The sequence below is a fragment of the Lipophrys pholis genome, assembly GCF_963383615.2.
Source record: "Lipophrys pholis genome assembly, chromosome: 6".
NCBI lineage: Eukaryota > Metazoa > Chordata > Actinopteri > Blenniiformes > Blenniidae > Lipophrys > Lipophrys pholis.
In genome coordinates this window covers 33,030,361-33,052,573 of record NC_137629.1, presented here as the reverse complement: position 1 = coordinate 33,052,573, position 22,213 = coordinate 33,030,361, and the positions used below count along the sequence as shown (strand labels likewise).

Genomic DNA, 22,213 nt, shown 5'->3' with positions numbered 1-22,213 from the left:
TTGCCAAATTAAATGTTTAACAAAGATTCTATATTTGGTTGAGGTCCTCAAATAGCCATTTTTTTTTTTTAAATTTAATTATTATCAGTATCAGATATATGTGTATTCTAAAGTATTCCTGCTGTAAAATACCTGAACCTAATGATTGTATAATCTTATAGCCAAACCAGTTTTTAAATGGAATTATGAGTGTTGCAACAAGAAATCATCCATAACATACACGACCTTACAGAATTAAGAGTGAATTTCTACACAGTATCAGTAGTTTTACCATCATATATTGCTTTTAGAAGAGCGTGTGCATATTTTATTGATCTATTCATCATAACCCCCATTGTAAGGGTCTGCCAATTTAAAATGGCTGAAGTAGGAGTTCGGTAACACTGCCACCTTGTGGTAGATTCATGAAGTGTAAGGTTAAAACCTCATTTAAAATAGACAGAGATTAGATTGATTTTCAAAACATTAAAAACTTTAATAAAAGCAGAGTAAAACATACGGGTGAACTGAACATGGATTTCAAACAGTTTTAATCTAAATAAAAAGAAATGGGACGGGAAACAGAAAGTAATTTTACAGTCCGTGACATTTATCCAAAAGATAATCTGCCTCGAAAATGGTTTTTAAAAATGACAGGAAAAAAAAAGAAAGAAAGAAAAATCAAGAAACTCAAGCAATCGAGTCTCACGCTGCCTGGCACTGCCACCAACTGACTTAAAACCCTGAGTTCGTGATGCAAAAATCAAAATATAACAAGACAACTGACTGGTTTGCAAGACAGAACAAACTCAATTCTGAGTCAAGAAGCAGTGACTGACATGGATTACAAATGGTTCAAAACAAATCCCCCCAAATCCAAAAAACAAATAAAATCAAAAAAAAATCAAAACATACAGTTCAGTATTTCACAATTCTTAGTAGTAAAGTCCATAATGTGGAATAAGAGGACAGATGGGGTCCGGGTGGGGGAGCTGGATCCAGAGGACAGTCTCATTCATTCGAGGTGGGTGATGGGCACTGTTCCCTTTAACTCAACTTAACAAAGACCCCTCACCCCACCTGGGCATGTGTAATGTGTGTAATCAAATTTTCAAAACGAACATTATCACCTAAACATGAAGAGGGGAGGGAGGCCTAGTAGCCTCCACCGTACCCACCACCCCGGCCGTAGCCCCCGCCGCCGCCGCCTCTGTTGTAGGGAGCCCCGCTCCTGTAGGAATAGTTGCCCCCCTTCATCGCCCCGTAGCTGGAGTGCTGCTGTCCATAGCCGTCCCCAAAGTCCCCGCCGTTACTGTACCCGCCCCCCATCTGGCTGTCGTAGTCGTCGTATCCCCCGTAGCCTCCACCGTAGCCGCCTCCGCCGCCGTTATATCCCCCGCCGTAGCCGTAGCCTCCTCCGTAATTGCCGCCGTAGCCTCCTCCATAGCCGCCCCCTCTTCCTCCGCCATAGTTCTGCATCCCTCTGCCGCGACCTCTGCCTCCCCGGCCGCCGGAGGACATCTCCTGCTTGGTCAGGGCCTTCTTCACCTCCACCTTGTTGCCGTCGATGGTGTGGTACTTGGTGAGCACCGCCTTGGTGGCGGAGTCCGTGTCCTCGAAGAAGACAAAGCCGAAGCCGCGCTTCCTGCCGGTCTGCTTGTCGGAGATGATCTCGGCCTTCTCCACCACGCCGAACTGGGAGAAGTACTCGGTCAGGTTCTCGGCCTCGATGTGGTCCTTCACGCCGCCGACGAAGATTTTCTTCACGTTGGCGAGGATGTCCGGGTTGTTGGCGTCCTCCCGCGCAATGGCCCTCTTCAGCTCCACGTTGTTGCCTTCGACGACATGTGGCTTGGCCGCCATTGCTGCGTCGGCCTCCTCCGGTGCGGAGTAGGTGATGAAGCCGAAGCAGCGGGACCGTCCGAGCTGCTGGTTCATGACCACCACGCAGTCGCTGAGCGACCCGAACTGCTCGAAGTACGACCGTAGGCCATTCTCCGTGGTTTCCACGTTGAGCCCGCCGACAAAGAGCTTGCAGAGTTTATTCGTCATGATTTCTTGTGAGGACCGTCTCTTCAGCTCCTCTTCTTCTTCAATGGAGGACGTCTGGGCGGGACGTCCACTGCGCTGCTTTCGTAAGACGTACTCGCCGCTGATTGGCCAGCTTGAACGCCAGGCACTGCCCACAATGCGCGCGCGAGCGGTTCATTCTGCAGCTGCCTTCAAGTCACATCGGGAACTTTTAAGATTTTTCAAAAAAACGAGCTCGTGGTTGACTTTTAACTGATTGTTTTTCAAATCGAACGCTCGTATTTACTTCAAGGAGAAGCGAATAATCAATATTTACTGTATTTAGCTGACGAGGTATCACTGATTCTCCTCTCCGTTCATGTGCAGCACAATGGAGCTCATCTGACCGGGTTTTATTGAACATCACTTCATCCACAGAAAACCCGCTTTTTAAAATTCTGCAAGCAAAAGCAGCCTCCTCGTGCTAAAAACTACTGCTCGCCTCGATTCAAGGATATTTCTTTGAAGCATTTAATGGCAACACAGCAGCCCCGTGCATGTAAAACAATCACACGAAAAAAGAAGAATAGAGAGTCAATCGCGTCTATTTTGGACGTGAGATACAAAAGAAGAAAAAAAAGTGAGGCTTAAACAGAAGCACATTTGGTGCTTCGCTCCTTCCATGTGCTTCATCAATCATTCAGAACTGTAGATGTAGTTTCACTTCAGATAGAGACCTGGTTTCATTGGTCTAGAACCGGTTTTACTGGTACAGAAGAAGCATGAGGGTCACTCAGACCTCCTGCTGTGTTCACTATAATGGCTTTTCCAACAAGTGAAAATACATGAAAGACTATTCTTAATGTAACTCCAGAAACCAATTCCGTCATTGAAGTGTGTGCTTTTCATTCTAAGGGATTAAACTGGTTGTATAACCTAGAGAAACTGGTAAATAGAATAGAAACACTATAAATTCTCTAAAAGAAATGTGGCTGCTGTGTGAGGTACTCTTTCCATTGAAAGTCAAAGACGATCGAGCCACAGCCACCCCCAGAGCAGCAAAGATATCAGATTTTCTGAAGTGTCTGATTTATCTTGAAAAATATTCTGAATGTGTTCTTGTGAACCGGGTCCAAATAATTTATTTGTAATATGAAATCCCAGTAAAACAAAAATACAAAATGGGGCTACAAACAAATCCCTTTACACATCATCATTCAAAAGGACAGTTATAACATGTAAATCACTTTATCTCATCAAGCCTTCAGTTGTAGCTGCTTATTTTACTCTCAAAGTCAATAGTTTAATATTTTCCCAGGAATAAAAGAGGGAATTGTTTTCCCGTCCGAGAAAAAGCATATGATATTTACAAGCGTGACTAAATGTATAGTTTAGACTGAGAATGCAAGTGTTTCATGAATGAGATTCATTCCTCACACAGGCCACACTGAGGACACTTCCTGGTTCCAGAGACGTTTTCCCTCCAAAATAAGATCCGGTCATCACCGCCTTCTCAAGCCTCCGCAAACCACAAAGACAAAGTTTTCAACCCGTATCTGATCACCTGGAGAAGCATGAACTCGCTTTGAAGTTACACATGGAAAAAAATAATAAAAAAAATACCAACTGCCAGTTTGTATAAAAATATAAATATTTATTAAGGGATTATAAAGATTCCGGCCACCGTATATGATCGTCTTTTCCTAACGGAGGATTAGTAATCATCAAGCACCATTAAACCTATAAAAGAGCAAGAAAAGCAACAGTAAATTCAAACTCATTACATCAACATGCTTTTGTAACACACACCTTGAGCATTATACACACTTCTGTAGAATTAGTTAGGGTCTCTTTTGCTTTCAGCATTACATCATACTCTGATGGAAGGTCAGTTATGTCTGACTTTGTGTTTCTGCTCCGGTGTTGAGAATCTCTCTCTTCAGTCTGGTAAATCAAGTTCACCGAAAACATATTGCCTCAACCAGAGACCCTAACCCGGGTCCAGGGGTGTCAAACCTACTGCCACCAGAGCCTCAAGATTAATTTGTCCATCTGTATAAAATAGTTCTATTCTCTGTACCCACCACTCATTTAAAGTCACTTCACACTTTATTCATGGGTAGTTTTTATGTAAATATTGTTAAAGGTGCAATTTGTAATTTTATGTTTATTTTAGACACCAGCATAGCTGACATATCTGTATATGTTCTCTTTAGTACCATTAGATGAGAAACTAATATTGTATAAAAGCACAATGACGATTAAGCTTCATTTTACATGAAGTACAATATATTTGCCGACCAGGGCTTAACTTGCATTACTACACATAGAAATACTAAATGTCTAGCTTTGGATGAGGTATGCTTATGTGAACTCGCCTTTTATATTTGAGTTCCGGCTAAATGTGCCCAAATGTTTCATGCCTTATAAGATTGAAATAGTATTAATATTTACTAAAATGCAAATTCACATGGTGAACTGGGGCACAAGTTTGAAAATTCCAGTTCTCGTTTTAAAACTTCTAATTTCGGTTGCAGAAAGGATTGTTCATTAAATGTTAACTTGATATTCTTTCTGCACAGATTTATTTGGTTGCCTATTCTCTATATTCATATTTCTAGTGTTTTATTTTATTTTTTAGTTACTCAGGTCTGAAACGGGTACTCAACGCATATCACTGCATACTATACCCACTTTCTTTTCTTGGAGAAGTTTCCCTTGCTGCAGAGAAATCAAGAAAAGTGCTTTATTCATCACAATCATATCTATACACTGTATAACATGCAGTGAAATGTGTTTCCCTCATCCGTGTCACCTGCATTAGAAAGCCCACGTAAACTCATTTTAGTTGATTTCTTTTATTTCATTGTAATGTACCACTTATGGCTTAGTCAAGCCAAAACTGCAGTACCACCTACCTTCAAGCCATAAATCGCTAACCTTGAATAAAAACCAGATGCAAGAACCGCGTGACAAATTATATAGCACGTCTTCAAAATCCTCATTTAATGCTGAAAGCCACAAAGCAATGGAAGCCAGCAGACCTCAGAAAATTGAAGATTTAGACAATGTTGTGATGGTCTGGCTTACAACCCAGACAGCTTCAAAACCGAACTATAAAACACACGGTAGCTTCATGGCACTGTTCATCACTTTCCCCTGAAAATCAAAATTTGTTCACTCAACACATTAAAAACTGTTTCACAGTCTGGGACCAGACTGAGGAGTCCATTTGAAAACTGACTTCACCTGAGGGGGAGAAGGCACGACCACTCTCCGGTCTCCCCCGTCAGCGTGGAGACAACACCCCACCATTTCTGGGGTGATGTCCTCTTGCCCAGGTTACCGTAGCAACCTGGAGGAGATGGGAGAAAAAACAAGAGTGAGAAAATGGACCACATGAGATTTCTGAGGGAGACACCAGTCTACTTGTTCCACCATCTCATTGAATTGTGGAACAGAACCTGGGTCTCCTTCCACCCACTAATAAAATCATTAAAGTTAAAAAAAATTAACACCCCACCCCCGTTTGTTATTTTAAGATTAGCTATATATGTATATATAAATATATATATAAATTGATATATCAAGATTAAATAAAGGCACAGGTGTGCATACATTGTTGACCAACACAGAGTGAAGACAGGTTGATTTACATACCTAGTTTGCTGGATGTGGATATCCTAAAGAGATATTTCAGAGTCCTATCACAATCGACCCCAGGTAATGAACAGGGTCCTGATGTAGCCTAAAAACAAACTGCTACGGCTATTTTGGCTGGGATAGCCTACTGGAATACAAGTAAGAACACCTAAATGTAAGGAATAATCAAAGATAAATAACAGAGCCCTCATGTCCACATAGAGATAAATATTCAAAAATGTAAAGAGAGAAAATGGCAAAAGGCATTAGCAGCATCTAAAAAGTGAAATCAAGTTAAAAAAATCAAAGTTAAAAACAACAGGTCACACCCTACAAAGCCTACATGCATTGGCTGTGGGTAGACTACAACCATTGTGTAACCGTTTCACCCACCTGAAGGTAAAGGGTTTAGCATGATGCCATGCAACTAAAGATCAACAGGGAGAGGCCATAAACCTGTGGATGAACTTGAAGCCTGGTTAAATAAGTAAGATAACTAAGCTAAGTGGTATAACGTTTTATTTAAAATGAACATACATAAGCATACCAAAGTGTTTTAACAGTAGGTTTTGTTCTCATGAAACATGAAAGTATACAATATACATTAGATATTGCTACAGATAATGGAAAATGAACAATATTTAGACTGAAGCTATTACTAAGTGTGACGTTTGAATACAATACGGGGAAGGAAACAAGGAGACTGGATCCTGCAGTGTCACTGTCCTGTCTTTGCTTATTGACCCAGGTTGAGTAAATAACACAAAAGAGATGTCATCAGTTCATATAACATAGCTATGAAAACCACATAACATGCTTTCTCATCCTCGTACATTGAAATCACACTAAGTTTACTCCAGAACACAAGTCGAATCTCGTTGCTTAAAAATGCAATATTAAAATAATAGTCGAAAACTCAAAAAACAATCCTACATCAAAATGTCAAAACAATGAGTAAACGCAAATAAAAAATAAATCCAACTCTGAGCGACGACAACTACACGCCAGCAGCGTGGGTACATAAGGGGATCATTAAATCTTCGTTGTGTGTGTCCTAGTTGAACGGCAGAGCTGCTCGGTTTAAATCAGGTGTTCTGGGAAGTGACCTTCCTACCTGTTTGGCTTTTTGAGGGTCTCTGTGACTCTGCCATGGTTGGATTTCACGGCAGACGCCCAGTTACTGACTTTGACTTATGACGTCCAAATCCCGGCTTGGTTGTGGGGGAGGGGGGCATTCTGTGGCAGGGTGGTGGTGTGGTTGGTTTCCCTTGTGCAGTCCCGTCTAGTAGCCACCTCCGTAGCCGCCCCGCGAGTACCCACCACCGCCGCCGCCACCGCCTCTGGAGTAGGGCCCGGCGCTCCGCTGGCCCCCGAAAGGCCCCGTCTTCATGGGCCCGTAACCGGAGGAATGCTGACCGTAGCCGCTGCCAAAGTCGTTGTAGCCGTTTCCACCACCGTAGCCGCTGCCCTGGTCTCCGTAGCCACCACCATACGGCCCTCCATACCCTCCGTAGCCGCCGCCGCCGCCGCCGCCGTAGCCCCCGCCATTTCCGTAGTTGTAGTTTCCGCCATAATCCCTGCTGCCGTAGCCATTTTGATTCCCCCTCATGCCGCGGCCTGGCCTGCCTCTGGGAGCCATGGAGTTCCTGTTGGCCGCCTGCATCTCCTGCTTTGTCAAAGCTTTCTTCACCTCGACTTTGTGTCCCTTGACGGTGTGGAACTTCACCACCACCGCCTTGTCCGCCGCGTCGTGGTCGGTGAAGTACACAAAGCCGAAGCCTCTCTTCTTCCCGGTCTCCTTCTCCGAGATGACTTCGGCTTTCTCGATCTGCCCGTACTGTGAGAAATACTCGCTCAGGTGCTCCTCCTCGATGTCGTCTTTCAGACCGCCGACGAAGATCTTCTTGACCTTGGCGAGAGCCTCGGGCTTGTTGGCGTCTTCCCGGGCCACGGCACGCTTCACCTCGACCGCGTTGCCGTCGACGGTGTGCGGCCTAGCCGCCATGGCGGCGTCGGCCTCCTCCGGGTTGGAGTAGGTGACGAAGCCGAAGCAGCGGGACCGCTGCAGTTGCTTGTTCACCACGACCACGCAGTCGGTCAGCGTGCCGTACTGCTCGAAGTGTTTGCGAAGGCCATCGTCGTCGGTGTCCACGTTGAGCCCACCAACGAAAAGCTTGCAGAGCTGGTCGGTCATTTTTGGTTCTTCGGTTAATGGCGCGCAGGAGCTAATGGGTTGAAACAAAGCGCAGAGCTCAAGATGGAGGAGGGGGACGAACGCAGCTGAATTTATAACGTTTTGTGTGTGACGTCACAACGCGCGTCGACGTCTTTTCCGGTCCGCTCTGTCTTTCATTTGTAACTTGAATCGCGTGAAATAAGCACGAATAAACAAAGACGTATTCTCATATCACATCATAATTAGGTGTTTGGGAAACACTGCCCTTTGAAAATATTTAGAATATCATCATCAAATTGACAAATCGATCAAGTCATCGCATATTGAAATTTAAACATGGCGTCCTGAAATTGAAACTAAAATACATAGTAATCAAATTACAAGGACTGCAACGTATCATTAGTCCAGACTAATAAAAATATACAATCGCTGGAAACTCGAAGCAGAAAGTATCCCTACTGCTTATTTTTACTTAATACTAAGAAAACAAAAAATGCGAAATACCAGTATAAAAATGAAAATTATAACAATTATAAGAACTCCCTGTTTTACATCTATTTCTTCATATTTTAAGTTTTTAATGACGGTTGACTTAGACGAAAGACGCTGCCATGAAGGGCAAACGTTGCCTGCAGAGTCCACTGAGAGCTGCAAGACGTCATGTACAACAAAATATATCCTTTAAATAAAAGTAATTGCTGTTTCCAATTTACACACTCAGGATCGCACTGTTCCCTGAGTGAATCAACGTAAGACTGAAGATATACACAGGTTGCAGAGGACCATCAAAAAGTATTTTGTGGCAAGAGAGGACTTTCACCGTTTTGTCCCAGGAGCCATCACTAACACTAACACATGTTTTTATTTATAAAAACAGAAACAAGTTGTGACCTGTGTGTAACGTACTTATGGCTATTTACATTACATGAGATTCCGATGTGGTAATTGGCAGTATACAAATAAAACTAAATTGAATAAAGTATTATCGGCAGTTTTACAGTCATGATTCTAAGACTATGAGCTAAGAACTAAAGAAACCAGCTTGATGAATAACCAATCAAGTACCGGCAGCATTATCATTTCTATAGCCTATTTACATTGTGAGAACACGGAAACTTATCCTTTCACGTGCGTTTGTTTGAATTGAAATGAGGAAACCCTCAAATCAAACTACCATCTTAAAAGAATTGTGATTAACTCACCTCCCCACTCCCACCACGGACAACACAAAGAAACACAGAAATCAAAGTTCACTGAAATCTTTATGAGGCATATTGCTCATGAAACAATCCCTATTTCTAGTCTACTAAGACAAAACACACGGGACAGTCTGCGTCTCACAGATACAGTTCCAGATCATCAATGGATACAAATGAGGAGACTTCAGATGGAAGAAATGACCGACCACAAAACTGATCATGTTGAACTTAACTCAGCATTTTTGGATTATAGGTTAAAGTTAGATGTTACTTGTGCATTAGTTGACACAGAAGCCCAAAGTCCTGCTGCATGTATCCACATCACAGTCAACCTTCTATAGCAGGTCTCAAAAGTCATTAAACGTGAGAATGAGTCACAAGTCTTCCTCCCGTCTTCGCTATGCGGGGCAGGTCCGGTGGCAGGACCGTGGAGGTTTCTAACCCGGCCTTCAAATGAAGGCAGGCGCGTGTATGGAAGTGTGCGAAACGCTGAGGAAGCTGGTGCAGTCTGATGCTCTGTAAACCCTGTAGAACTAGTGCTTTAGCAGCTTTCACACAAGCTGAGTACAAAACTGAAAAAAAAAAATGTCCGCACGGCTCCTCGTTTTCTTATCTTTGTGTTGGGAAACTCAAACTATGTGGGCAACATCGAAGAGCCTAAAAATCACCCCGGATTCAACATAACTTATCAAACATCAAACCCAGTATACAAAGAAAGACAGTTTCAATTTCCCCAAAAAAAAGGTGGACATCCGTCTTCTTTTTGATGTTTTGTGTCATTTTCATAACAAATAACCTTAAGAAATTTGTACCAATTTTAAAATCGAACTCTTTCAGTAAATGGGAAATTATACTGAAGCAACAGCAGGTTAAAATCGACGACTTGTTCAGTCGATGCGGCAATCCAAAAATTGTTCATCTTTGTTACCATAAGAGTCACCAATTGATAAATGAGGACGATCATTGGATATTTACAACATTTCAGTCCAATTCAGGCCCCGGGTTCAGCCAAAAGGGGAGTTTAGATTAAAAAAAAAGAAAAAAAAAAGTTGTTCAACTTAAAGGAAGCATTTGGTAAATATTGCCCAACAACCATCAAACACATGGAAAGACAAAAGATGCCAACAGCATGCAGCACATAACGAGATGTTCCAAACAAAAGTCTGTGTTAATCTAGTTAATGCATCAAGTTAACACATTTCTGTTAAGTGACAAAGGAGCACAAACTGTAAAATGAAAAAGTCAAATTAACCTCAAGTTGTTGTTTTGTTTTATTTGTTGTAGGAAAATCAAACATCTAGCGAGCAGTCCATGACCGCGTCAGTCCTTTGTCTAGTTTCTAATCTTCAGAGTGAAGGCCTGTGAGATAATGAAGATAGTCTATGTGTGCTTGAATGGATCAGGTAAAACGACTTCTAGCCACATCTTGAGAGAGTCCGAAAGGAGAAGAGCCCAGTCGCTGTGAGATAAAATGGGGGGGGGGGGGACTGGAGCAGATGGTGGTTGGGGGAGAGGGGCTTGAAGGGAGTTTTGGATGTGTCTGTGAGGGAAGAAGGGCACTGGATTACAGCTCCACGGGTGGCTCTGACTAGGCCAGGAGGTCACAGATGATCTTCGGGACAAGAGGTGCCGCCAGTGTGATCACATGATGTAGACCTTTTCCGCCTGAGAGAAGTTGAAGACTTCTTTGGTTCTGGGACACACCACTTTGTCATCTTGGCGAATGGACAGAAGGGACTGGAGGAGACAACGAGCAGAGAGACCATCAGTCGCACAGTAATCGGGCACAAACCGCAGCCTGTCGGCATCTTTGGCACCGATCCAGAGTACTCACATTGTAACCGTACACATATCCATTAGGCAGCATCATGGGAGGGTTGTTTTCATTCATGACCTCCCCGGAGATCTTACAGACTAGTCTGGAGTTGGCGCAGTGAGCCATAGGTAGAGGCTGGGCCAGCTTATTAAGAGATTTACTGCACACGGGGCAGTCGGGGTTTTTAGAGGTCCCATCCTCCTTGTAGCACTGACTGGAACAGGGAGGGTTAAGGGAACAAACCAACAAGTTTTAATGCAGAACTTGATTAAGATTAGTGGAAACAACACAATACTGAGAGATCAGCGACGCTGCCGTGGAAGCTCACTACCTGGTTATCGAAACAGCCTGAAAGCCGAGCTGTCAGGGTGCAACAACATGAAGAGTGCAACACCTACAGGAGAAGTCTTTTTCACTTGATTTTGCACCAGAAGGTTAATTAAATTGGCTTTATGTTGCTATTGAAGTCATCAACTGTTTGCTCCTGTCAAAATATAGACATTTATCATCACGTATATCCTGCACCACAACAACAACAAATTACATTTTAAACTTATAGGGTAACATCGCATTATTTTACCAGTCCGGCCCATTAGTGTGTGAAAGCTGAACTAAAATGAGTTGGTCACCCCATCAAACTGTGCTGAACTTCTCTTGCCAATGTCAATTGCTTGTACGTGCAACTGCCCTGCCATGACTGCAGTCATGGAGTTCCTGTTCCTTAGATATTGATCATATTGAACAATGTTTTCATTCATCTGAAAAACAAAATAGCTTCAATATTGCTTTTCAACTGTTAATATTGATTGAGATCAACAAGAAGAAGAGATATGAGACAAAAGAAAGATGTTTTAAGTGACCACATGGTCAGGAAACATGGCGGGGTGTGTTGGAGGAGGATTCAAGCTGTTCCATCACAGTGCAGAAAGTAAAATAAACTGAGTAGTGTGAAGATTAGAGGAACAGTTTGTGAATAATGTTTAAAAACGTGCAGAAAAAGGATGCGGTGTCTTGATGGCAGACAGGCCGGCCTGCAGAGTGATGGTGAAAACGGAGTTGTTTCCCAGCTGGTGCAGTCTGTAGTTGTCATATCGGAACTGCTGGATCAGCATCTTCCAGCGGGCTGGATCCAGAAGATCCTGAAGGAGCAGAGACAAACAAGACTGTTATAAACATTCAGGCCACAGAGACATATAATCTCTACTTCAACATGTGAAACAGATGCATTATTAATGTGAGAAGAATGTACTGACTGAGAATGAACAGCTACTGCTCAACTTCAAACCGATTGGAAAACTGACTTTCCAGGGTTTTACATCACACTATAGGATTCAGTGCACAGTAAATACAACTTGTTTTCCTCTCTAATCTCAGTCCTGTCAGTTAAAGGAGACCCTTGACGATAACAAACAATCAGATTTATCAAGCTGATTCTCCTTCACAGATTATTACCATTAAAGTTTTCTGCTTCCACAAAGTGGAAAGTATGAAGCAGTCCTTTTTCTGTGCAAATCTCTGAGCAAGAAGCCTCAAATCCTGAGAGGGTGTGCAGGACCGACTGGTGCATCTGCTTTTTCAGTACAGTGTGTTAACCAAGCTCGAGCTGATGAGAACACAACTTAAAATCTTCCGTTCTTCTGCATTTGTTTCTCAATATGAGCTTCAACTGGTGAGTCCATAAAGATAACTGACAGTAATGTGTGCTGCCACAAACACGTTGGCAGATGACACACACTCGCAGTTAAGCTTCTGCCACATTGGATCAAGTCGTGGGCCAAAACATTGCCATAATTTTCCGGTCTGGTCCTCCAGAGCAGAGGAAGCCAGAAGCTGTTTGACGTAACGCTGCGCTGCTCAGAGGGCTTCCGAGTGCAGATCAAATACAAAAATATAGTTTCTATGAAAAGCAGCTCCTCGAGGACAAGCGTGAGAAACACATGGAGGGAGCCGCTTGATTTACTGAACAGGCAGCAGAGGCCCTCTAGTGGCTGCTCTCATGCTATTACATCCTCCTGAAACATACGGGTCATCATTATAAAGAGAGAACACAAATCATTTAATCAGGTTTGTTAACAGTTTCACCTTCAGGTATCTGAAATAAGAAGTTTAACAGTTACGAATTACTTCTAAAATATGTGAAACGTGCATTGAGAGAACACAATGATGTTTGGCTATGAGGCTGTGAGCAGATAAACAGGTCAGTGAGTGAGGATGTAAACTACATCCACTCAGTTGTCTGCATCGACTCAATTGTCCTGTTATCCGACAGTGAATAAAGCATTATAGAAGCTGGATGATAGGAAACTGGGCGTTACCTTGTAAGGGGAGATGTGTGTATCTGATGGGAAGGCCAGCATGCCCATCACCTGCCGGACCTCATCCAACTGTCCACCCTCTGCCTGGCTGAAGTGCTTTCTCGCATGTCTGATGAGACCAAGAAGAAAGACAGAGAGTCGATTACCTCTCCTTTCTATGTGACTGACAAACACACGTCTCAGTCACCATTATTGAATGGTTTGTAGTGTAGTAGTGTGTGTGTGTGTGTTTTACCGGACTGCATCCATGCGTTTGTTTTGTCTGATGAGCTCGATGAACTCCTGGATTCTCAGACTGAACTCAAGGCAGCTCTGAGGAAGAGAGAGACTAAAGTTGCAGCATGTTTACAGAGATAACCCGTTAATCTATATGGGGAAAAACAAAAGAAAAGTCTAATTTTGGTTTCATGTTTGGTTCTCAAGCTTACAATGAGAAGAATAAACTTTTGATGATTCATGTCAAGACCTTTACTCATCACAATTAATACACAGAATAATGTGCCGTAGAGTGTGTTGAGCACCTGTTAGACACCGAAACAACCATATTAGTAAGAGTAGCAGAAGAAAAACGTTAAAATCAACTTAAACTGTCATAGAAACTTTGAGCAACAAGATAATCCTGACAACAGAAACTGACCATGAAGTCAAAGTTTAGCCTATATCTCTTGTCTCCAGTGCTTCTGGTGTTTTAGAACTGCATTGGTCCAAATATAAGAGTGTGGAGGTTCGTCTTCCTGGAAAAAGTGGGGTGGTTTTAAATCTCAGTTGAACATTTAGCTCCAGATTTGACAGTCATTCTAGAAAACAACTCGGCAGAAACAAGAGGAACGTGCTGGACGTGATGCAGACAGGCCTGTGTGTCTGTGTCCTTAGAGTTGTATTTAAATCTGAACTACAGTTTAACTCTTTGTGCCTTTAAGAGCTAAAATAAAGATATTAAAATCCCATAAAAAGAATATGTGGGCTGTGAAAGATTTTTACTGAATGCAAGTTGTTGACGAATGGAGGTGGTCTCACGTGGAGACCATTACAGTGTAATCTTTAGATGAACTGTTTAACTTGCTTTTAGGTTTTAATTGCTCACAGACAAAACAATGTAGGTTTATCAAGATCAGGACTTTAGCAGACTTCACTTTCTTTATTATTTACTAATGTAAAAACTATTCACCTCTCATTTTATTTGTGTTTCCACGCTCGGTAATACACTCAATTTCAGTTATTTAAGTAAAAAATGACCCAAGAGAAATATTTGATTTATTACAAATATACAAAGACTCACTTATTTAAAAAGCTCCTGTCTGACCGATCTGGAACCATTAGGTATTTTTCATCCAGCATGTGTAATATCCACACGAACAAATATTCTATATGCAGCATAGAACCAACTTTAAAGACCTTCTTTACACTATTTATTTTATACTAATGAGAAATAAGTCACATTTAGGAACATTAAGACACAGATTCAGGAAACACCTTCAGTCAGTGTTAAAATGGGAATCTTGTATCTTGGTGTTTATATCCTTCACATTTCCTTCCATCCATGTTTTAATCCTTAATATCTCCCATTGTGACATCATTCTGACCCGAGTCAGTGATCCTAAACAGTTTTCACTCACGACGTACCTTCATCTTGCGGAGGCGGGACTTGTTGTCGTGGCACCAGGCCAGGCAGGTGGCCGTCTCCTGCCGCTCCAGAGACTCCTCCACCTCCTTCGCTGTGAGGAACATCTCAATGTTCACCAGGTCCTAGAACACGTGTGTGAGAGGAGGAAAACCAGAACCACCAATGAAGTTTATGCATGACTAACCTGGACCACTGATACAAGAAGTAATCAGATTAAACACCAATCTGATTAAAACTGTGTTGAGTGAACACTGCTGATTGAAATGAAGACTTTCCCCACATGCATGTTGTTGACTGTACCACTACGTTCCAATATGAATTTCCTTTCAGCCGAACGCCGTCCGAGTGAAGACGGCCGCTCGCTCACCTCTATCCCGCTCTGCCGGGCCAGTTTGACAGCAGTGTTGTAGTATCCACAGCGCAGCAGATGCTCCACCATCATGCGGTCCATGCGTTTCTTCTTCCACAGGTTGACGGAGGCCGGCTGGTCGCTGCTGTGCTCCTTCAGGTGTTCGATGCGCCGCTTGCACAGCTTGGCGCTCTCGTCCTCTGCTTGAATGGACTCGGCGGCCTGCAGGACGCACAAACCGGAGCGATGAAGACGCCTGTATCATCGTGGAGGTTCAACAATACACCGCGAGTTTTCCTGTTTAATGTAATGTGTACCAACACTGATAACAGTGAGATGCAGCAGAGCTGAAACTAAAACAGGAAGTGCTGAACGCTGATGCCAAGTAACTTAAGTTCTTTAAGAGCGCTCAAGTCTGAAAGAAAATGTAAGAAGCTGCTTCCTGATTCACAGACACACTGAGGACAACAGAGTAAACATCACGCAAACACAGTTCAACTGCGACAAGTCACACTCATACAAAAACAGTAAATAATTACATTTTCTACTTCTGGCTGACATCATTTTTAATGAACCATTTCAAAACCAAACTGATTGATTTTGTGTCCACTAGAGAAAATATTCCCAGTTCATCAGAAAGATGAAGAGGTTAACCAAAGAAGTTTGAAGTTTGAAATTATCCTTCAGCTTTCGGTAGAAACGCACCAAATCTCCACCCAAACCAGAGATAGCTTTCGCCTCTACAGTGACTAAAAAAGCAGAGAAGATGAGCAAACAAATTGTGGACATTTTCTAAGGAAGAGGAGGCGTCCTGCAGGATTCCTCCAGATGCAGTCCACCGACAGCACAGGTCTGACGGTTATCGACGGGGGAAAAGGCTGCGGACTAAAAAGACTCAAATCTCTGTAAGTGAGCTGGTATATATTCGGTACTACTTAAAAAAGAAAAGAAAAAAATTTAGTCAACAGAAAATAATCGCCATGAAAATCCCACAAAATCTGAAGATTCATCTAAAAAAACAAAAAACAAATATCCTTAAAAAGAAAATAATATTCTTATTTGTTTGATGCTTTATTTAACCAGGGATTAACCTCTTTGAGATTGGACCTGACAGAATTATAATATCGGGCTAAAAAAAAATCGATCCAATCAATTTGTTTTTCATGACTTGTACGTAAAAAACAAAAAAAGGAAATGTGGGACAACTTCAAATCTATCAGACATCATGTAATTATGTCTAGAACACTGGAAGATACAGTCGTATAACAACTCAAATTAAACAGGACAACTTCGGTCTCTTCAAGCCACAAACTATCCAACAAAGCAAAGCAGAGAAATGATGGAAATGTGACAGTTGATCACTTTTCGGTCCAAACAGAAACTCTATTTCAGAGGATTTAATCAGAATGGCATTAGATGCATTAGAATTAAAGTCCATGGTAGTTTCACTGAATCAAATAATGGGATGAAGTCATTCTTTCCATCCCAGTTTAACTCGACCTTGTTGTTACTGGTAATAAATCATTGACTGAACATCGGAGCTCTGGTAACGCCGCCATAGAGAAAGTCCACATCCTTATCAGCGGTTTGTGTTGCAGAAGCTGATTCCTGTGGCTTTCTGTAGACTCTCTTATCCCCGCACAAGGCCGCGTTTTAAAAACAGCGGCCACACTGGCTTCTTGTTTGGGACTCGCAGCGTGAAAACATCGGCCGCAGTGATAAAATGTCCACAAACATAGCTGGCATAGTTGCAATGGGAGTGCTCAGCCAACTTTGTGTTGCAGTCCCTCACAGACAGACCAGGCGAAATATGACAATGACAAAACCTCTTTTGTGTGATCAGCTTTCCTGCAGCAGAGCACGAGCAGCCAGAGGCACACGGCTTTACTCTCACAAATGCCTCCACTCTCATGGATGGGAGGGCGGCTTCACCGCATCAGCATTCAGCTTTGAGTGCGTTCCTCACCTTCCTCTTCAGGGCGCTGAGTTTTTCCACCACTCCATCCAGCAGAGACACCACAGAGTCCACCACCGGGAAGCTGCTCAGCGTCTTCTCCAGCTCTGCCACCACCATCGTGACGTGACTCGTCTCCCGGTCGATGTTCTTCTGAGCTGCTCTGAAGCGTTTGTTCAGAGTCTCGTACGGCACCTGCAAGGAAGGCGACACGAGGCGTTAAGACGGGCGGACACTCTGCAGTGATTTCTTGTGTCATGGTGGAGAAAGGCAGTCTTATGTCGTACAGCGCGACGGGTTCCCCGATGGTTGTTACGCCCATACGACCGCAGACAGGCTGATTGGAGCTACAGCTGCTAACAACCAACAGAAAATGAAGTTCAGAGCAAAAGTGGCACCAAAACAATAAAAGTTTGCAAATTCCCAACGATGTAAACTCGCCCAGCTTCTGTGTCTATTACCAATCAGATCTTTTTCTAAAATGCAACAACAGCTCCTGATTCACGGTATTTATTTCTCTCATGAAAGCTTTGGCAGCGTAGACGGATGATGTACTGGACAACGTTGAAAAATGTTGTCGCAGTTGTCACCTCAAATTCAGTCAAACTCACCGTCACACCTCAGTTCAGGAAATCTGAGTCTCAGCAGACAAACACATTTTTAAGGAAGTGGTCGGTAGAAAGTTAAGCCCAAGGAAAGTATGTGGTGAAGTTGTACAAACTCGTAAACACGACACAAATATGTATGGAAAATAAATCTAAATGAAGGAAACAAACTGTTTCCTTTCTTAACATCTGCAGAGAATTTCTATAGGTTAAAGTTTTCTTGGTGTAAAGTTGTACGTGATCGACCGCTGAGCGGTCCAGGAGCCCTGAAGGTCCGGAAGTTTTTCCAGCAGTGAGTTTACAAATTCCATAAATTTTTGAGTTTATTATCAGAAATATTCTCACTAAAAATGCAGAACTCCCTCTAACTTTTCACCAATCAACCACAGCACAGCTGACTTCCTGTTTCCACATTATATATTTCATGCGGTGGAGTACGGACAAATCTGAATTACTGCTTGATTTCCCACAACCGATTCAAAAATTCTCATTCAGACCACAAAGATGAGGGAACAGACATCTGGATGAGGAATCTGTCCACCAAATCCTGACACGAACTAGCATGCAGATAGAATCCGTCCATCTCTGTGGCTGTGGGACATGAAGTGTAATGGAACGATAATCACATTGTCACAGAAAAGTTGTATGTTATTAAATGATGTGTGCCCTGAATAAGAGGCCACAATAAACCAAAAGGAGCTGAAGGAGTTTCATGAGACCCTTGAGGTTAGTTCTCTAGAAGAAGAGGAATTATTTGATCCATTGAGCGCATTTTATTAAAATTCCCTTCACGGATCACTGGAATCACTAGGAGACCAGCTGCAAACTAAATTAAAGTATTGTGTGTCTTTTCCTGTTTAAGCATGTGTACACATGTATTCAAGTCTCTTCCGTCTTCTGCCCACAGACTCAGATGGTTTATGCTGACAGACGCATATTCAACAGGAAAGACAGCACTGCTTTTTCTTCAGTATTTTCCTCCTGACGAGAGGAGAAACGCGACAAGTCAAAAAAAAAGAGAAATTATGAGAAAGAAAACAAATCTAAGATTTAGTATAATTTATACTATAAAGATATGTTGAGTGTATTCAGTGAGTTGAAGCCTTTATCAGCGATATAGTATTTTTCAATGCGGCTCAAGTGTGATGTACTTTACTCTTTGCAGTACATTCAGCATCGCTGCGTCGTTTGTTCAAACCCGACACATCCCATCAACTTCACGAAGCCTTTAAACCTTCCACTGAGTGAACTGGAAGCAGATCCAGCAGGATCGTCGTACTAATGAGCTGCAGGATCTCCTCAGACCTGAAAGATGTCGAAAAAGCTGGAGCACAGCTAGCTAGCACCGCGAACAGCCGCCGCCACTCAGTTCCTCTACGAACGGTTCTCCAGTGGAGTGATTGTGTTTAAGCTTTGTTCCTGACATGAACTACATGCTGCCTTGATTTTGACAAACGCTGCTGGTTTACAGAGGCATCTTCTGATCCCTACAGGACTGTTTTAACTGCTGTCGACTTGTGCAGCGATGCTTCAGCTCTTGGTAGCTGTGAGCAGCGTCTTGCCCAGTGGCTGACTCCTACCCAGACAATTAAACGTGAACTGCTGGAATTAGGAAGGGAGACTCATCTGGCAGCTCTCGGAATTAGTGTTAGCTGGCTGAATGGCAGCTAAACTGACTTAAACATGAAAGTAATAATTCTGATGATGACGACTAGTAAAGATGTTTCACTGTTGAGCTGACTAACTTTAAGCATGCCTATTTCCTACCATGGAAAATCATTATTAACTGCCCGAGTCTCTTCACATATAAGATCCACAGACACCTGACAGAGCCAGTTAAATACCAGGGAAGCAGGATAAAAGGTGACATGGTGATCACAGCAGGGTAATGAGACATGAGCAAGTGGACAGACTAGTTAACACCAGAAAAAAGCTTCAGAAATTGCTGCATCACAAAGTCTTTGGATGTCAGCGAGGATGACGGTCTCTGGGAGGAGCAGGTGGAACGGAGTACGAGAACCATGAAGCAAACCATCTGTAGAAGGAGTCTGTGTGGGACAATGAAATATGTATATAAAGCTGTAGGTAACCAGGAAACACCTGACAAGCATCTGATAAGAGTGTGTGCACCCATGTGTCCATCTATCATTGGCAATATTAAAAAAAGTTATCGTGCTGTTTAATTCTGAATCCATAATAAATCCATGTCTTCATAAATAAGCTTTTACTAAATATGACCCTTTTTAAACTCCTTCTATATAGGGTCTTCTTACAATTTAACACATCAGAGCATAAATTGGGCCGAATTATGGAACATTCCTTTTCTATATGACCTTGATATATTGACAATGGATATCCAGTTCAGTCATTTATGCCTGTTATGGCCGTGCCAGGCAGACACTGTCACTCTGATGGATGTCTTTCATGATTTGTAAATGGGTGGATCATTGCAAGAGACATTGACAGAGCATGTCCAGACAGTGGACGCCACTCAACAATGACAATCTGACTAATAACATCTTCTTTGCAGTTTGCACAGGTCAGAGGCTAAATTATCATATGCATATGATTAAAAATGCAAAAACACATCATCACACTGTGATGTAGCATATATGTCCACCATAAGGGTTAACGTTTTACAAACCACTGGGTGTAAAACACACGTGGATAACCATTTGTGCAAAGAAAGAATTTACCTGCACCTAATAAAACTCTGATGTCTTCCAACACGTGCTGTATTTTCTTACAGATTTAATATAGCTCCACACCTAACCAACACTGCTGTGCTCCAGATGTAGGCTCCCATTTGATGCCAATTATAACCATCATTCCTGTCTTAAAATGGTGCCCATCATTTCACTGCAGCATCCATATCCCACAGCCATGCATTCTCCACGCAGAGGCATCCTGACGCCGCCAGCAGCTCCGAACATCATGGCAGCACAGAAACGTCGTCCGCGCTCGGTACTCACGACGCCTTGGCGGCTCTCGCTGCTCACTGGCGGGGCAAACCGGAGGATCGCCGGGACCCGGTTCAGCCCGTCTGTCCGCGGCGTGTCGCAGTAACGTTACGGAAGAGTAGTGTGCGGCAGCAGCTGGTTTCTCTCTCTGGCCATTTTGGAGAGCAGCAGAAGCAGCAGCAGCGGCGGCGGGGTGAAGTGATGAGATGAGATGTGATGACACTGCGCGGACCCGCAGGAACCCGACAGCACCGACCCGTCCTCCACGCCGGAGGCTACGGGATCGTCGTTACCGGCGGGGGATGGGGTCTCGGTCGCGGTTTCATTCAGGGGTTTAACGTTAGAAGGCCAATCACGTCTGCATGTCATCTCGTTGACGCCGTGTCCGGCCGCAGGAGCGACCATGTTGTTTCATGTGGATCATGTGTGTGTGTGAGCCTCCATGGAGTCTCTCCTCTCCCCTCGCTCCTCGCGGAGGGCCCGGGTTACCGCAGCCGTCACGTTAAGCACACGATCGCGGACGGAAACGAGCGAGCTGCGGGTTATTTAACGAGCCGGGACTCGTTCTGACATGATATTAAATGGTTTTAACTCACGACCACGGAGGGAATTTCACGAACCCTGCCTCGTCAAGACACGTTTAATGCAGTTTACACTCACGATCACTGGTGGAAATGACCGAACCGTGCCTCCGTCTGACGGATTTAAAACGATTTTAACTCACGTATTCCGGAAAAAAAAAAAAAAAAGCTTTAAACTTAAGCTAACGTCCTGACAGGTCCTGCTTCACGCCCCCATCACGTCTAATACAGCAGAATATAACCAATCAAACAGCCACGGAGCGAGTCACCAGCCCATGCCACTAAACAAACCGATCTTTAATCTTTATCTTTGGATAAAAACGTGTAGTTTGTGGCTCCTAGCTTTCTGGCTAGGCTAACGAGGCTAACGTTAGCCTCCCTGTCAAGTTCGCAGTCCTCGCTCTACAGAGACGCTCCATTTCAGCTTTTCCCCCAAAAGAACCGCACGTGTCGCATCATTTATCGACGCGGCAGGCGTCAAGCTGTCAGTACGGCCTGTTTTCCGCTGCAGTTTACCTTGAGGGTGGGGTATTCTTGTACTTTGAGAGCCATGGACAGTTGGGATGCTGTCTCCTGCACCGCCATCTTGGTTTTGTGGTCTTCTCTTGGTTGTTTGTGTTTTTTTTCCCCGTCGACTCAGAATGTACTTCAGCGCTCACTACCCCCCCCTGCTGTCATGGTGTCAGTACTGCAGGTGAGGGGAACTGCAACTGGGAGCCACAGAGTCAGGAAGAATAGAATAGAATAGAATAGAATAGATTACAATAGAATAAACGTGGCTAATGTGCTTTACAGGAGGTGTAAACCAGGGTAAGTAAGAAAAGAAATGTCAAATAAAAAGGGAAAAGATGCACTTCTTTATAGGCCATCAACAGAACGGGCCCTCGGCAGAGCCAATGCCACATTTGTTTGCAGAACCGAGTTAGGATCGCTAGCATGATAGCCGTATGCTCTGGTAGGTAGGTCAGGTAGTTACATCACTTTGGGAAGGACTGAGCAGGGA

General features: G+C 43.4%; 3 protein-coding genes across 4 annotated transcripts; all 3 read right to left on the bottom strand.

The window, feature by feature from the left end:
• Positions 1-450: 450 nt before the first annotated feature.
• LOC308111254 (heterogeneous nuclear ribonucleoprotein A0-like) lies at positions 451-3,333 on the bottom strand. Its single transcript, XM_080466095.1, has one exon. The coding sequence runs from the start codon at positions 2,029-2,031 to the stop codon at positions 1,135-1,137; it is 897 nt and encodes a 298-aa protein (XP_080322221.1). The 5' UTR covers positions 2,032-3,333; the 3' UTR covers positions 451-1,134.
• A 286-nt stretch (positions 3,334-3,619) lies between these two features.
• On the bottom strand, positions 3,620-7,895 carry LOC308111253 (heterogeneous nuclear ribonucleoprotein A0-like). The gene is made up of 3 exons (XM_080466094.1): positions 6,746-7,895; positions 5,239-5,344; positions 3,620-3,729 (listed from the first exon to the last, which is right to left on the bottom strand). The coding sequence occupies exon 1, from the start codon at positions 7,823-7,825 to the stop codon at positions 6,914-6,916; it is 912 nt and encodes a 303-aa protein (XP_080322220.1). The 5' UTR covers positions 7,826-7,895; the 3' UTR covers positions 3,620-3,729; positions 5,239-5,344; positions 6,746-6,913.
• A 1,156-nt stretch (positions 7,896-9,051) lies between these two features.
• maea (macrophage erythroblast attacher, E3 ubiquitin ligase) lies at positions 9,052-21,828 on the bottom strand. 2 transcript variants are annotated; one of them, XM_080464989.1, is made up of 9 exons: positions 21,727-21,828; positions 17,077-17,259; positions 15,129-15,332; positions 14,761-14,883; positions 13,373-13,449; positions 13,138-13,246; positions 11,828-11,961; positions 10,841-11,036; positions 9,052-10,743 (listed from the first exon to the last, which is right to left on the bottom strand). In XM_080464989.1, exons 1-9 carry the CDS (start codon positions 21,793-21,795, stop codon positions 10,648-10,650), a joined length of 1,191 nt encoding a protein of 396 aa, XP_080321115.1. In that variant the 5' UTR covers positions 21,796-21,828; the 3' UTR covers positions 9,052-10,647. The 2 variants fall into 2 exon arrangements, with proteins under 2 accessions (XP_080321115.1, XP_080321114.1); XM_080464988.1 differs by lacking the exon at positions 21,727-21,828 and adding an exon at positions 17,352-17,420.
• Between the last annotated feature and the right edge of the window lie 385 nt (positions 21,829-22,213).